General features: G+C 46.0%; 2 protein-coding genes across 3 annotated transcripts; both read right to left on the reverse strand.

Moving 5' to 3' along the window:
- Positions 1-723: 723 nt before the first annotated feature.
- Positions 724-7,242, reverse strand: LOC310804126 (BOS complex subunit ncln; the record flags this gene model as incomplete). The annotated part of the gene is made up of 14 exons (XM_083669231.1): positions 724-780; positions 1,165-1,243; positions 1,473-1,526; positions 1,778-1,950; positions 2,183-2,221; positions 2,512-2,599; positions 3,895-4,213; positions 4,393-4,481; positions 4,670-4,773; positions 5,249-5,326; positions 5,508-5,605; positions 5,830-5,974; positions 6,475-6,665; positions 7,098-7,242. The coding sequence occupies 14 exons, from the start codon at positions 7,240-7,242 to the stop codon at positions 724-726; spliced, it is 1,659 nt and encodes a 552-aa protein (XP_083525357.1).
- Positions 7,243-8,281: 1,039 nt separating this feature from the next.
- On the reverse strand, positions 8,282-13,676 carry LOC310803360 (protein FAM219A-like). Of its 2 annotated transcripts, none has more exons than XM_083668099.1 (6): positions 13,486-13,676; positions 12,083-12,167; positions 11,882-11,984; positions 11,674-11,754; positions 10,650-10,704; positions 8,282-10,216 (listed from the first exon to the last, which is right to left on the reverse strand). In XM_083668099.1, exons 1-6 carry the CDS (start codon positions 13,543-13,545, stop codon positions 10,058-10,060), a joined length of 543 nt encoding a protein of 180 aa, XP_083524225.1. In that variant the 5' UTR covers positions 13,546-13,676; the 3' UTR covers positions 8,282-10,057. The 2 variants fall into 2 exon arrangements, with proteins under 2 accessions (XP_083524225.1, XP_083524224.1); XM_083668098.1 differs by having other exon boundaries at positions 10,629-10,704.
- Positions 13,677-15,543: the final 1,867 nt, after the last annotated feature.

Here is a 15,543-nt window from a genome sequence, read left to right on the forward strand (position 1 = left end):
ACATAGAATAGGTAGAACAGATAGAACACATAGAACAGGTAGAACAGATAAAACACATAGAACAGGTAGAACAGATAGAACACATAGAACAGGTAGAACAGATAGAACACATAGAACAAGTAGAACAGATAGAACACATAGAACAGGTAGAACAGATAGAACACAGAACAGATAGAACACATAGAATAGGTAGAACAGATAGAACACAGAATAGGTAGAACAGATAGTCCTCTGTGGCTCAGTTGGTAGAGCATGGCGTTAACAACGCTTAGGTTGTGGCTTTGATTCCTGCTGGGACCATATATACTGAAATGTGTGCACTCACTGCAATGTAAGTCGCTTTGGATAAAAGCATCAGCTAAATGGCATATATTATATATATTATATAGAAGGCATACAGTATCTTGCAGTTCTTTATATCAATGAGCCTGAATATCGCATCAATGAGCACATTATGCAGAAAGCAAGCACAAGAAAATGGGGGTGGGGTGGGGGGCCAGACACAAACAATGGATGCAGGTTATTCAGAGGATTTGTGTTTAATCAAAAAGGTAATAAAATGCTTCGGTAGGATTACAAAACATACTGAAGTGGGGATTATCATGGCTTTCAAATTCTGAAAATTCTGAAAATGTCTCTGATCCATATGGCAAGACATTGAGACTGGAGAAAATGTAGGCATGGTAACACTAAGACCCTCTCCATTCTCTTCCACCTTTTACATCACTGTTGTTTGGACTTCACAGCTGCTCTGAGTTTAGTGTACATTTGTTCAAAGTTCTGAAAGGAAATTGAGCACAAGGTCAGTGTTTCCACCTGATACTCATAATGGCATGTAGAGCTGGGTGGTAGAGATGTAGGGCTGGGTGGTAGAGATGTAGGGCTGGGTGGTAGAGATGTAGGGCTGGGTGGTAGAGTGGGATGTAGGGCTGGGTGGTAGAGTGGGATGTAGGGCTGGGTGGTAGAGTGGGATGTAGGGCTGGGTGGTAGAGATGTAGGGCTGGGTGGTAGAGATGTAGGGCTGGGTGGTAGAGAGGGATGTAGGGCTGGGTGGTAGAGATGTAGAGCTGGGTGGTAGAGATGTAGGGCTGGGTGGTAGAGAGGGATGTAGGGCTGGGTCAGGTGGTAGGGATGTAGGTGGTAACAGTAAACAGTGGTACAAACCTGGATGGCAAGGTAAACTATCCCCAGATAAGCTGTGATACAGCCACCAAGGAACAAGTCAAAAGCTGCAGGCTTTACTCTGGTGACAAAACAAGCAACAATAATCAGTTTTGCATGAATTAACACAACATCCTAAATATGTCTTAAAGGTGCAACATGCTACATTTCAGCAATCCCTGTGATTTTAGAAGGTGTATCAGGTTAGGGTTAGGGTTGGAGTATAGGGTTAGGGTTAGGTTTAGAGTAAGGGTTAGGGTTAAGGTTAGGTTTAGAGAAGGGCTCTTTGAATGTTGATGTTGCTCTCTTACCTGTACATTGTTATTGGTTGGTCCATTTGGTTGAAGAAGGTAATCTCAGGATCCCTGAAACAGAAACACAGAAAAACAAAGACTTGGCGTGTGTGCTTGTGTGACTGTGTGACTAAGTGTCTCTCTGTGTGTGTGTGTGTGTGTGTGTGTGTGTGTGTGTGTGTGTGTGTGTGTGTGTGTGTGTGTGTGTGTACATGTGTGCGTGCGTGTGCGTGTGCGTGTGCGTGTGCGCGTATGTGTGTATGTGTGTGCGTGTATGTGTGTGTGTGTGCGTGTGTGTGTGTGTGTGTGTGTGTGTGTTGTACCTCTTGTCTTGGCGGAACGTGTGCCTGTGGACCTGATGCAGGTAGTGCCTCAGCTCCTGCTCTAGTGAGTTGACTAGGAGGCCGTGTCTCGCCTCCTTGTCCAAAAGCTGCGTGGCCCGAGGGACGGATGTCAAGAAGGACATGAGTGACGCCAAACGACTGTCCTGGATCTCCTGAAAGACACGTAATGGAGACTTAGGGTTAGGGTTATGACCTGTGATGCCCTAGTAACAGAATGACTGGCTCAGAGTGATTCTGAACATTCTCCAAGTTACTGCAATACTAGAGTATGAACACTAGGTGGCAAGGATTCCCTTTACAGCTTGTGCTATGAGACATTACAAGAAAGATATGTACTGACTGAGTTAGTGTTTTGTTTGAGAGCAGAAACCTTAAACATCTTACCATTTGACCCTTGAAGACTTGTATGTCTTTCGGGGAACCCTGGAGGAAAACAGTTCAAGGGATAATTATCCAAGACAAACAAAACAACATGAAGTCTGAGTTGATGTGTGTGCATACATTCATGGTAATAAAGACTATTAATAATAACTTACGATGTCAAATGCTTTTCAAATAGTATGCTTATTGTGGTCATACATCTGTGACTTCTCAATAGTATAGGTTCTTGTTTTGTAACTTTGTTTCATGGAGGTTTCAAATTCAGTTCTGTGCGTGCGTGCGTGTGTGCGTGCGTGCGTGCGTGCGTGCGTGCGTGCGTGTGTCTTTCATACCTTATCAGTAAGATTGTACATAAATCTCGCAAGGGACTCTGCAATAACAACAGCATTGCGCTTGAGCTTCCTGAAGTCCACTTGCGACCTGTGGAGAGAGAATCACCATAATACATACAACACTGTCATAACACTGTCATAACACTGTCATACATCCCCTCATACAGTACATCACTACCTAATCCTCTCATACATACATGCTCATTCAATCAGATTACAGTACAAAAAAACATGCTTTCCCCCCCTTTTGAAATGTGCGATAAGCACATTCTATAATAGGTTTTTGATATTCTGTTGGCAGAAGACCTAACTACGGCCCAGAGGTTTTCACATGGTCAGGGAAACAAGGCATTTAGGGTTCGGGTTAGGTTAGGTTAGGTTAGGTTAGGTTAGGTTAGGTTAGGTTAGGATAGGGTTAGTGTTAGGGTTAGGTCAGGGTCAGGTTAGGTTAGGTTAGGTTAGGTTGGGTTAGGTTAGGTTAGGTTAGATTAGGTTAGGTTAGGATAGGGTTAGTGTTAGGTTAGGTTAGGTTAGGTTAGGTTAGGTTAGGTTAGGTTAGGTTAGGTTAGGTTAGTTTAGGTTAGGTTAGGTTAGGTTAGGTTAGGTTAGGGTTAGGTTAGGTTAGGTTAGGTTAGGGTTAGGTTAGGTTAGTGTTAGGGTTAGGTCAGGGTCAGGTTAGGTTAGGTTAGGTTAGGTTAGGTTAGGTTAGGTTAGGGTTAGGTTAGGTTAGGTTAGGTTAGGTTAGGTTAGGTTAGGATAGGGTTAGTGTTAGGTTAGGTTAGGTTAGGGTCAGGTTAAGTTAGGTTAGGTTGGGTTAGGTTAGGTTAGGGTTAGGTTAGGTTAGGTTAGGTTAGGGTTAGGTTAGGTTAGTGTTAGGGTTAGGTCAGGGTCAGGTTAGGTTAGGTTAGGTTAGGTTAGGTTAGGTTAGGTTAGGTTAGGTTAGGGTTAGGTTAGGTTAGGTTAGGTTAGGTTAGGGTCAGGTTAAGTTAGGTTAGGTTGGGTTAGGTTAGGTTAGGTTAGGGTTAGGTTAGGTTAGGTTAGGTTAGTGTTAGGGTTAGGTCAGGGTCAGGTTAGGTTAGGTTAGGTTAGGTTAGGTTAGGGTTAGGGTTAGGTTAGGTTAGGTTAGGTTAGGTTAGGTTAGGTTAGGGTCAGGTTAAGTTAGGTAAGGTTGGGTTAGGTTAGGTTAGGTTAGGGTTAGGTTAGGTTAGGTTAGGTTAGGTTAGGTTAGGTTAGGGTCAGGTTAAGTTAGGTTAGGTTAGGTTAGGTTAGGTTAGGTTAGGTTAGGTTAGGTTAGGTTAGGGTTAGGTTAGGTTAGGGTCAGGTTAAGTTAGGTTAGGTTAGGTTAGGTTAGGTTAGGTTAGGTTAGGTTAGGGTTTGACTCACATGGTGTCCAGGATGGAGCGTCGCAGCTCATCTCTGGGGTCCTCCAGGTGAGACAGCGTGAGCCCTGGAATCCTGCGCATGCCGTAGCGCTCGTGTTCCCAAGATACAGTGGACTCCCCCAGGTTGATCTTCTTATGGACCATCCCAAGCTTCACCCAGGGGAATCTGGTAGAAACCACCTGCTCCAGCTGTTGTATGAAGGTGTGCTGGAGGGTTCCAGGTTTGGGAGGGCGGGACACATGCAGGAAAAGCTCGTCCCCATTAGCCAGTGTGTCCAGACACAAAACAAACGCCACGTTATCATGGAGGAGGCTGGACTCTGATTGGAGGAATAACACACATAAAGGTCAAACCTGCCTGCAATAGTCTGGAGAGCTGAAGGAGTTTAACTAATATACTACTACTATGTCTATGGTTAGTAATATACTACTAACCATAGACATATACAGTATATTCATGTGTGTATAAACATTGGTACTAATCCTAACCCTAACTCACCAGCGTGGTCCATGTTCTCGTCAATCCATCTCTTGGTTCCCAGGAAGTTGTACTTGCCACCTCCAGTCAGAGAGAACAAGAGATGGTATCTATAACACCAAAACAGACATGTTATATACAACACCAAAACAGACTTGTTATATACAACACCAAGACAGACATGTTATATACAACACCAGGACCGAGATGTTATACACAACACCAAGACAGACATGTTATATATGAAGAAAAGACTTTGTGTAACTGTGTAGTCAGGTCTGTGTGTACAGTAACTTACGGTGACTGGGTGCGGGGGTTGCTGTACAGCTTGTGGAAGAGACGAACCAGCTCAAGCAGGATAGTGACCCCACTACCATTGGAGTCTGCTCCATACGACAGCCACTGTTACAGAGAGAGAGAGAGAGAGAGAGAGAGAGAGAGAGAGAGAGAGAGAGAGAGAGAGAGAGCGAGAGAGAGACAGAGAGAGAGAGAGAGAGAGAGAGCGAGAGAGAGACAGAGAGAGAGAGAGAGAGAGAGAGAGTGGCATTGAAGAATGCAATGTGAAGAATGCAATTTTGAGGGAAGCCGGGACCACATCTTATATGTCATATTTCTTATATGTTATTGTTCTTATATGTCTATATTGATGTACACCACATCACATCTCTAAATGGAACTAGACCTCATCACATCTCTAAAGAGAACCAGACCACATCACATCTCTAAATGGAACTAGACCTCATCACATCTCTAAAGAGAACCAGACCATATCCCATCTCTAAATGGAACTAGACCACATCACATCTCTAAAGAGAACCAGACCATATCCCATCTCTAGACCGCTGCCTGAAGTACTCATGTTTATTTCATCACTTACCGGGGTAAGGCCAAATGAGTCATAGTGTGCGGTGATTACGATAGTGGGTGGGTCCTCTCCGGATCCAGGAAGTACACCCTAAACACACAGAGGACCAATCACACTCAAGAAGCTATCACCATTTACAGTAACTGTAGAAGCTCCTGTAAGAACTGAACTAGCAGCAAATTAGAGGGGGAGGGAGCGGCACAGAGACGTATCTAAGGCCGGCTAACAGACTCACTTCTCAAGTATTGATATGGCCCGCTAACACACTCACCTCTAACGTAATGATAGCGTTGTCAGTGATGGGCTTTATTGGGCTGGTATTGCTGACTAAGATCTGGAAGGCGGTTGCTGTGACCATACTACGAATAACTGTAGAGGAACACATAGAGAGAGGGAGAGGGAGGGATGGTTAGTGAGAGAGAGAGAGAGAGAGAGAGAGAGAGAGAGAGAGAGAGAGAGAGAGAGAGAGAGAGAGAGAGAGAGAGAGAAAAGCCTTACCCCCTCTTACCCTCCCTCCATCCCCTCCCCCTCTCTCAGAGTGCGGGTGTGTGTGGGTGTGGGTGTGCGAGCGTGCATGTGTGTGTGTGATTTACCTCTGACCATCACAGAGGAGGCTCGCGTGGCGGCAGCCTGCTTCACCTCCTCATACATACTCAGCAGGTGCTCGTCCTCAGGCGCAACGTAAACAGGCATGATGGTCTCCTTAGACAGCGCCTCACTCTCACTCACCATAAACGCCTAGGGAGGAGAGAGGTGGTCCACTGTGGCTCAGTTGGTAGAGCACGACGCTAACAATGCTTAGGTTGTTTAGGTTGTTTGATTCCCGCTGGGACCATGTATACTGAAAAATGTATGCACTCACTGCAATGTAAGTCGCTTTGGATAAAAGCGTCAGCTAAATGGCATATATTACATTAGAGTTAAACCTCTAGAAAAGAGAGCTGGACGGGCCCTAATGTTTCTAATGTTATAATATAAAGTACAGGGGGCTTAAGAGGTTAAACCTCTGGGTGAGAGAGTCAAACCTCTGGGTGAGAGAGTTCAACCTCTGGGTGAGAGAATTAAACCTCTGTCTGAGAGTTAAACCTCTGGGTGAGAGAGTCAAACCTCTGGGTGAGAGAGTTAAGCCTCTGGGTTGGAGAGTTCAACCTCTGGGTGAGAGAATTAAACCTCTGTCTGAGAGTTAAACCTCTGGGTTAGAAACTTAAACGTCTGGGACTGATTTAAAGCTGTTCTACCTGTATGACATCGTGGGAGATGGCGGAGGTGTTTTTGGGGAACAGTATGAGTACTGCAGCAGCGTTCTGCCTCTGCGTCTCTGCGTATCGCTCCGCAGTGAAGTCCTGTAGTTTCATGATGACACAGCGGCGTGTCAGACCTGGGTCGTCTGCCGAACGTGCCTCCGCAACCACGATGGCACCACGGCAACCTGCACAGCCAAGTACAGGGGGCAAAGGTCAAACATCCCCACACACACACACATATTATACAACTTAGAGAGCCTGACTCCGATTTACTGACAACCAAACATATAATCACATTCATTGTTTGCTACTGGTCTCTTCTGATAGAAGAAGGCACTTCGAGAAAATGGTTGAGAATCAGACCACAGTTGTGGTTTCTGTCTGGCTAGGCAGTAGGGAGTAGGGGCTAGGGGCTAGGGGTTGGTATGGTATAGTACTATGTTTCTGTATGGCTAGGCAGTAGGGAATAGGGGCTAGGGGCTAGGCAGTAGGGAGTAGGGGCTAGGGGTTGGTATGGAATAGTACTATGTTTCTGTATGGCTAGGGGCTAGGGGTTGGTATGGAATAGTACTATGTTTCTGTATGGCTAGGGGCTAGGGGTTGGTATGGAATAGTACCATGTTTCTCCTGCTGCAGGTTGTACTGCTGCATCCTGTAGGCGTTGAACTCATAGGAGGAGATAGCCGGGAGGGCGGAGCCATACAGGAGCTGTGCCCATATAAGGAGTGGCATTGCCACACCCATCAACATCCTCAGCAACATGGCTACACTTCCTGGTGACACGCTCTTACCCGGGCGTTACTCTGTTGTCCTGCCTCACTGGTCTACTGGCAAGTAGTTACTCCAATACTGTGACAGAGACAGAGATAGTTACTGACATAGACTCTATACCAGAGATAGAGATAGTTACTGACATAGACTATACCAGAGAAAGAGATAGTTACTGACATAGACTCTATACCAGAGAGCGATAGTTACTGACATAGACTCCATATCAGAGATAGAGATAGTAACTGACATAGACTCTATACCAGAGATAGAGATAGTAACTGACATAGACTCTATACCAGAGATAGAGACAGTTACTCCCACCCAATAGACACTATGACAGAAATAAGGGATAGTTACTGTACTCACATAGACATGACAGAGATAGAGATAGTTACTGACACAAATACTGTGACAGATGGAAATAGTTACTCCAATCGACACAGAGATAGAGATAGTTGCTCCAATAGACACAGAGATAGAGATAGAGATAGTTACTGACATAGACACTATGTGGTAGTGGTTTGACCTTTGCTGATCATATACAATACTTAAGAAAGGCACTGACCCATCTCTCCATGCCCTCTACCCAGAGACAGAGCTGACACTCCCCAAGGACAACCTCCCTGGGCCTGGACGGCTCACTCACCTATCTCCCAAGCTTGTCTCTGCCTTCTCCCCTTAAGTGAACAGTGTGTTCTCTCTTCTTCTCTCCTGGATACTACCTTGCTCCAGAGAAGAGGCTCAACTCGCCTGGGAGCTAAGCTGCCCTACGCCATCTGTCCCTGGGGGATCAACTCCAGGCTAATCACTCCTCCCCCTCTTCTCTCAACCACCCTTCTATTCTGCTCCTCTTCTTCTCCCCCTTGCCTCACCCACCCCCTCACCTCCAAAACCTCCACCTCCACCTTCCCCCACCTATGTAGTCATGAGATGAGAAGTGGTGCTGTATTTGGGTGTTTTACTATGTCCTGTACTATATACATCATATAGAAACATGAAATCACAAGACTTTCTCTTCAGATATGCGATATTTATTTGATGATATGTTACATTACACATAACAATAACATTGTTCCAATATTCAAATGCAAGTTGTTCACATCTTCTTTACAATCATAACAATAAGCATCTGAAGAATAAAAAAAACAACACTGTGCCTATGTTCAAATGCATACTTTCCCATATTTCCAATAAATTAAAACATACCACAAGCATTAAACATCTTCCACAAAAAAAACGCATTGCTTAAGGCATACTCTACTTTAAACTCAGAGGTGGAAGTGAGGCAACGTCGCAAATGACACTCTAGTACCCAAACGCAGTGCTCCTGTAGCGGCCATAGACACCTGCACTCAACTTTAATACACACACATCTCCCATTGGCGTTACTGTATGATATAACACAGTCAACGTTACGCACACAGTTCTCAGCCAAAGATATGTTGGGTGAGAATCGGGTGTCATTTGAGACACAGCGATAGGTGTGAATCTGCAAGCTCGTTAACCGCTTGTCCGCTAACACGCTACCTCTGAGCACAACCGGAGAATGCATAGCTGATAAAATTCAACAAGCGATCGCTTCCCGTTTGATACTCTTGCATGCGAAAGCCCCGAGCAAGCCTTGGCATGCACTGTCATGTCTGCTTCACTGGCGTTACAGGAAGTTTTGGCTTGTTGAGTTTCTCAACTTTAGATTTCTCTAGAACTAGCAAGCAGTGGTTCGCTCAGAGGTAGATAGTGAATATATACTACATACAGTAGGCCCTTCCTCAACTGTTAGAAACGCGATTCCTCACATCCCTCTCCTCTGTCCTCCTCTCGCTACCTACTCAAAACGTTCTGGAGGAGGTGTGGTACCTGTCTGTAGGTTCCTCCCCTTTAGATATTCTCCTCCAATGCTTTTTGAGGAGGAAGCAAGTGGAGGACCGAAGGAGAGGACGGCGAGGAATCGAGTTTCTAGAAATCAAGAGAAGGGCCACTCTCACAGCTCGACTTCACTACATCCCCAGCCCTGACCCTATAGCTCACAGCTCACCTTCAGGTCTGATGTAGAGGACACACAGGAGAGCAATACAACTGATAGGTGAAGATGAAGAGAGGAAAGAGAGAGAGAGAGAGAGAGTGGACCGAGCGAGAGAGACACAGAGAGAAATGGGACCCAAGGCAACTACAAGTTCCACCCAAATCAAAACTTGTCTTGTTGAATTTCAATGTACTGTACAGTATGAGGTGCTTGAACGTGACCAAGTCACATATGAGTCCCAGTTTTAGTGTTTCCCCTTGAGTCTGACCTGCTGCTGTATTCCCCTTCAACCTTCCCAGGGGTTTGGACATGTTACACACATTATGATACACTCTCCAGACTGTCAAATCAAATGTCAAGTTGTTGTTTTTTTAAAACACACAGTTCATTGGCTGTTGATCCCTCTGTCCAGAACAGCAGCAACACAGGAAGGAAGTCCAAATAAGGCGGAGAGTTCCACAAGCAGTAGTCATGGCAACAACAGCGCCGTCATCGTCATCGTCTCAACACTCTTCAGTCCGTCTCTTCTCTTTTTCCCCCTGAACCCTACGTGACCGGACAGCACGTCCTACCATAGGAGGACCCAGTGACTCATTTTCATATCAATTCTAATATACCTACACCATATCTATAATATACCTAACCCTAACCCTAACCTTATGGGGTTTCTCTCTGTGGCTGTCCTGGTAGTGGGCGGGCAGATGACGTGATGAGGGAGGGACTACTGTATTCGGCAGACGGAGGAATAGGTGGAGGGGTCATGTGATGGAGTAGGGGGAGAGGCTACTGTATTTGGCAGGAGGAGGAGGGCGTGGCTTGGCAGCACATGCAGGTGGCGTTGACGGACTTGGGCGGGATCAGGTCCAGATCCTCGTCATCAGGGATCTCGTCTAGCCGGTAACCGTCCTTCAACAGCTGGATGTTCAGGTCCTGGTTGATCTGCTGCAGGAGACAGGAGGACAACAGCACAACCGGTTACTAACTAAGTAACTTACCACTAACTGACTAACTAATTAACTAAATAACTAACCATTACTAACTAACTACCACCATAGGTCCTGGTTGATGAATGTGATTAATCATGTAGTGGATAGTGGGCAGTGCTGTAGACAGAACCATGTTTCAGGTTGTTATGGTTACAGTGGGATGGCACGGTGCTCAGAACCATGTTTCAGGTTGTTATGGTTACAGTGGGAGGGTGCGGTACTCAGAACCATGTTTCAGGTTGTTATGGTTACAGGTCAGAGGGCATGGGAGTTGGAATAAGTGGTGGTGACCATGGAAGTGATATGACAGGTTATGTCATGCTTATGACAGCTCACAGGGCTTAAGTTAAGCTGTAGTGCATAGGTACCTGGTCCCTCAGACATCTCACCTCGGCTGAGGAGTATCCTGATGAGGAGTATCTGGACACATCGCAGTCATCATCACTGCAAAGACAAACACACCACACACACACACACAAAGTCAGTGTCACTACAAACACATACAGAAAGAATACATCACTTGTGTGGCTTGTGTGTGGGCACCTGCATGCGCACATCTGACGTGTGTTCAACATATTAATTATGTTCCAGCAACGCAATTTGGTCACTTAGTCATGCATATGTACTGTATATACATGTGTAAATCTGTAGGCTAGAGGAAACCATTACAAAGAGTGTCGGCTGTACCATATGGCTCTGCTGTGTCAAGCGCTGAGCAGGCAAGGGGGACACTGAGCCTCTTTTCCCCTTCCAAAACCCACCCAAGCCCCTCACCGCAACCCCCCTAATCCACCCCCCCTCCATCCTTATCCCCCTCCCTCACCCCATACTCCCCCCACCACAACCCCCGCACCACAACCCACCATTCCATACTGACCCTCACCCACCTCTCCCTAACCGCACCCCTGCCTCACCACAATGCCCCTAATCTCACCCCCCCTCCATACCAACCCTCACCCCTAGGGCTAGGGCTAGGGCTAGGGCTAGGGCTAGGGCTAGGGTATGTCAGTATCCAGCGCTACCAAGAGCTTCTCATCTGGGCTCTAGTCTAAAGACGAGTAGGGTTAGAGTGAGAGTTAGGGCTAGGGTTAGGGTTAGCTGTGGTACCTGTCAGTGTCCAGCGCTACCAGGGGCTTCTCATCCGGGCTCTGGTCTAAAGACGAGTAGGGTTAGGGCTAGGGCTAGGGTTCTAAAGATGAGTAGGGTTAGGGCTAGGGCTAGGGTTAGGGCTAATGTTAGGGCAAGGGTTAGCTGTGGTACCTGTCAGTATCCAGCGCTACCAAGAGCTTCTCATCTGGGCTCTGGTCTAAAGACGAGTAGGGTTAGGGTTAGGGCTAGTGTTCTAAAGACGAGTAGGGTTAGGGCTAGGGCTAGGGTTAGGGCTAATGTTAGGGCAAGGGTTAGCTGTGGTACCTGTCAGTGTCCAGCGCTACCAGGGGCTTCTCATCCGGGCTCTGGTCTAAAGACGAGTAGCCTTTATTTGGCACCACCAGCCTAGAGTAGAGGAGACAAAGAGAATAGAGTTGGAAACACGCCAAGAGGGAAGAGGAGCGATACTGAACAGGGACATTGTATATGGGTGCCAGACAGTACTAGTTAGTCCTAGTTAATAGTTAGTTACCTCGTTCTGGCCATAACATTGTTCTTCTTGGGCTGCTGGTTGACGGGACTTCCCACAGTGCCGTTCTTCACCGACCCCTTCCTGGACAGCTCTCGCTGTTTCTCTGCCAAATACAGGAAATGGTGTCATCAGTTACAAACACACCGCGTTGCCAGACTTAGCTGGACTCACCTATCCGTGTGACGGGGTGGCTGGACTCACCTATCTTCACCTGCAGAGGGGAGGGCTTGTAGTTGAGGGCTACAGTTTCACCTTGTCTGGTGTCTGAGTCTGCCTCCGAGGCATCCTGTACGACAAACACATGATGTTATAAACATGTCATCGGCACAGAGGGGAGAGGAGGAGAAGGGGGAGGAGAAAGGGGGAGGAGGAAGGGGGCGGGAGAGGGAGAGGGTGGGGATCAGGTCTGGTCTGACCTAGTCTACTGACAGAGCCCTCTATTATATCCTCCACAACCCCTACCTTGTTCTAGCCAGCCAAGGGCATACATGGAGGCAAGTCACACGGGCCTGGACTGCATTTATTCACCCTGCCATGTTCAAACAAGGTCTCCCTGGACTACGACCAGGCAGTGGGAGGAGCTTAGACTGCTACATGTTGACATTAGCTTTCCTCCATACAGGCTCTTTGCTGGACGGAGCCTCTCTACTGCCAATCACTGTCTAGCTGTCTCATGGTTCTGGAGTCATCTTCCCAATGGTCACTGTCAGGAAGGACGGCATTACTTGACAACATTACTGTTGTTGGGAAGTGTAATGTAAAAGTCTAGGAGGGAACCTAACTACTCTGTATTCAATAGCCTACATCGTATTCCCATCATAAACATGTGTGTGTAAACTAGTGTCCCCTCCCTACACATTCCTACAGTGGTAGGTTTTTAGAGACAGCTGAAGTGAAGTGTGTTTAGGACGTTCTGTCCTGTATAAGATGTGTCATGAGAAACCAAACCTGCGTGAATCCAAGCACATATTCATGTTCTAAATAGCCTATTCACGGTTTATTTTTAATGCTAAGACAACCTCTCTAGCAATCTTATACCTTCTTTTTTCTTTTTACATGTTTTATGTATTGAAAGCAGCCCCTGTAGAGGGAGCGAGTGCTGCCTCCCTCTCTTCCTCCCTCCCCCCTCCCCCCCTTCCAACTGCTCCCACCACTTCGGGCACGGCAGCTGCAGCAGCCGCAAAACGGGACACAGCGCCTCTTCGCCCAGCCCCGGGGAGCGCGGCAGGCCGATAACAGCCAGCTCATCAACGACCACAAGATATAACACGTCACCAGTCTGGTGTAAAGGATAGAGTCGATGGCAGTGGCCCAAACGAAGTCAGCTCAATCTAATGATAAATGTCGGTACTGATTGAACTGAATGAGAAGAGAGACAATCAACGAAAAATGTCAAACAGAACCAACTGGGGCTGTAGTGCATTATGGTTAGCCATTACTGGTCCAGCTGTGCGGTCTCTAGTCGACAAAGCTCTGACAACCCCGTAAAAAGCACGTACTGATCTCGGAATACATTTTTGGCGTTCCAATTCAAAACATTTTGGCACAATACCCTGAACAATTTCGCAGAGTAATATAGCTATAAACGCAAGCATAGCACTTACCACTGGCTGCATCTCTGTGTCGACTGGAGGGACTTGGTACCTATCAATTTCCTCCATCATTTTTGGCAAAGCATTCGTCTTTACGACAGCAGAAACGATTTTAAGGGTGATCTGTAATTAGAAGGAGAAATAGTTGCTCGAAATAGTCCTACATTGGTTATTTTGCCACGCTCCGTTATTTTGCATTATCCCAGCTTGTTTTCAGCCAGTCGTCAGAGGTGACATCTATGTTCTCTGAGCTCCAATAGTGGAACTCCGCCCATCTACCTCCGGTCAATGTAAATGTATGTAAATAAGAATTTCTTCAAAATAAGAGATAGATAGATAGATGGATACTTTATTGATCCCCGAGGGGAAATTGAGGCGTTACATCAGCTCACATCACAAACAACAACAACAAAATAAAGTGACAATAGAATAATAAAATAAAATAGACATCTGAAACATTATCTACAGTAACAACAATCCAGTATGATTTAACATCCCCCAGCCTGACTCCGATTACCCCGATCGAGCCAGACGGAGGAGGAGTTGGACAGTCGTATTGCGGCAGGCAGAAAAGATCTCCTATAGCGCTCCTTAGTGTAAGGTGGTTGTAATAATCAGTTGCTAAAGGAGCTTCTCTGCTCTGCCACAGTGTCATGTAGGGGATGGGAGGGATTGTCCATGATGGCCAGGAGTTTGGTCCTCATCCTCCTATGGGCCACCTCCTCCACAGTGTCCAGGGTGACACAGAGGACAGAACCAGCTTTCCTAACAAGCTTGTTCAGCCTCTTGGTGTCACCTTCCTTGATGCTGTTCCCCCAGCATACCAGTACAGCACTGCGCTGGCCACCACTGATTGGTAGAACATGGAACTGGTAGAGCGCCCAACTTAAACTTTATTTAGCATTTAAACATGGTAAATAGCGATCAAGGAACCACAAACAACATGCTAATTATCTTAACATATATAGATTCACAGCTTGAAAGTGCACCTGAATATACAGTATATATGTATATTATAATTCCTCTCTGGTACCACTCTACTCAACAACACTTCTCAGGTGAGTTTGAGTCTAAAGCAATGTGTTGGCAAATGTTTATGGCTATTTACTGGCGCCATATACCTAAAAGTGCCCTATCTGCACTGTGTAGGACACAGATAATGGACTGAACAAAACTATTGTCTTAGCAAATGTTGATGCCGGCCGCTATTTACTGGCGCCATAGACCATAAGGTGTATGGCGCCAGTAAATAGCCATCAACATTTGCTAAGACATCGCTATCGACTCAAACTCACCTGGTATGATGGACTGAGCAATATTCTCCTTTGCTCCTTCCCCTCTCCCCCGCCAACCAGTAAACATATTTCAGTCACGTTACAGTAAGTCTGTCAGGAATCGAAGGCAGTCTATCAACCCTTTCCCCGTTTGAATACACAGACAAGCAAAGAAGACAGAATGGCTTCAGCAAGCAGCTATCAGGCAGACTGGGCTTTTCAGATATACATATTGGGGTGAGATGGGGCAAAACAGCGCTCACACATGGTTAGCCTATAGGGTTCAGGGCAGGAATATATAATCAGAGTTATACTGCAGAGCCAGGAGTGAAATATAAAATAAAGAATGCACTCATTATGTAATAAGGATATAGTTCGACATCGGTAATTATAATAACAATACTCATCAAGAAGGTAATGACTAGTAGATATCAATGCAGCTAAGGTAAGATGAGTTTTGGGCAACACAAGCCCAGACTGCGTTATCATTCTCATCTTGAGCTCATTCATCAGAAATTAGCTAAGAGTGCCCTCTAGTGGTCTTTATCAGTGTTCTCCTCATCAACACCCTCTGGTGTTGTTATATCTATTTGAAAAACAATATAAACCGTTGGATAATAAAAACAATTATATATTCAAATGTAATCAGCCTATCTGCTTGATCATTAATAGAAATACTGTACCATAAGGAAGGCTATGTTGTGAGGTTTTATGAAATCTTCCATAATAGTCAATTATTTCCTACAACCTATCATCTCCCACTGATGCTTCATCTTGACAGGTCCATAGCACATGT

Source organism: Argentina silus (genome assembly GCF_951799395.1).
Source record: "Argentina silus genome assembly, chromosome: 4".
NCBI lineage: Eukaryota > Metazoa > Chordata > Actinopteri > Argentiniformes > Argentinidae > Argentina > Argentina silus.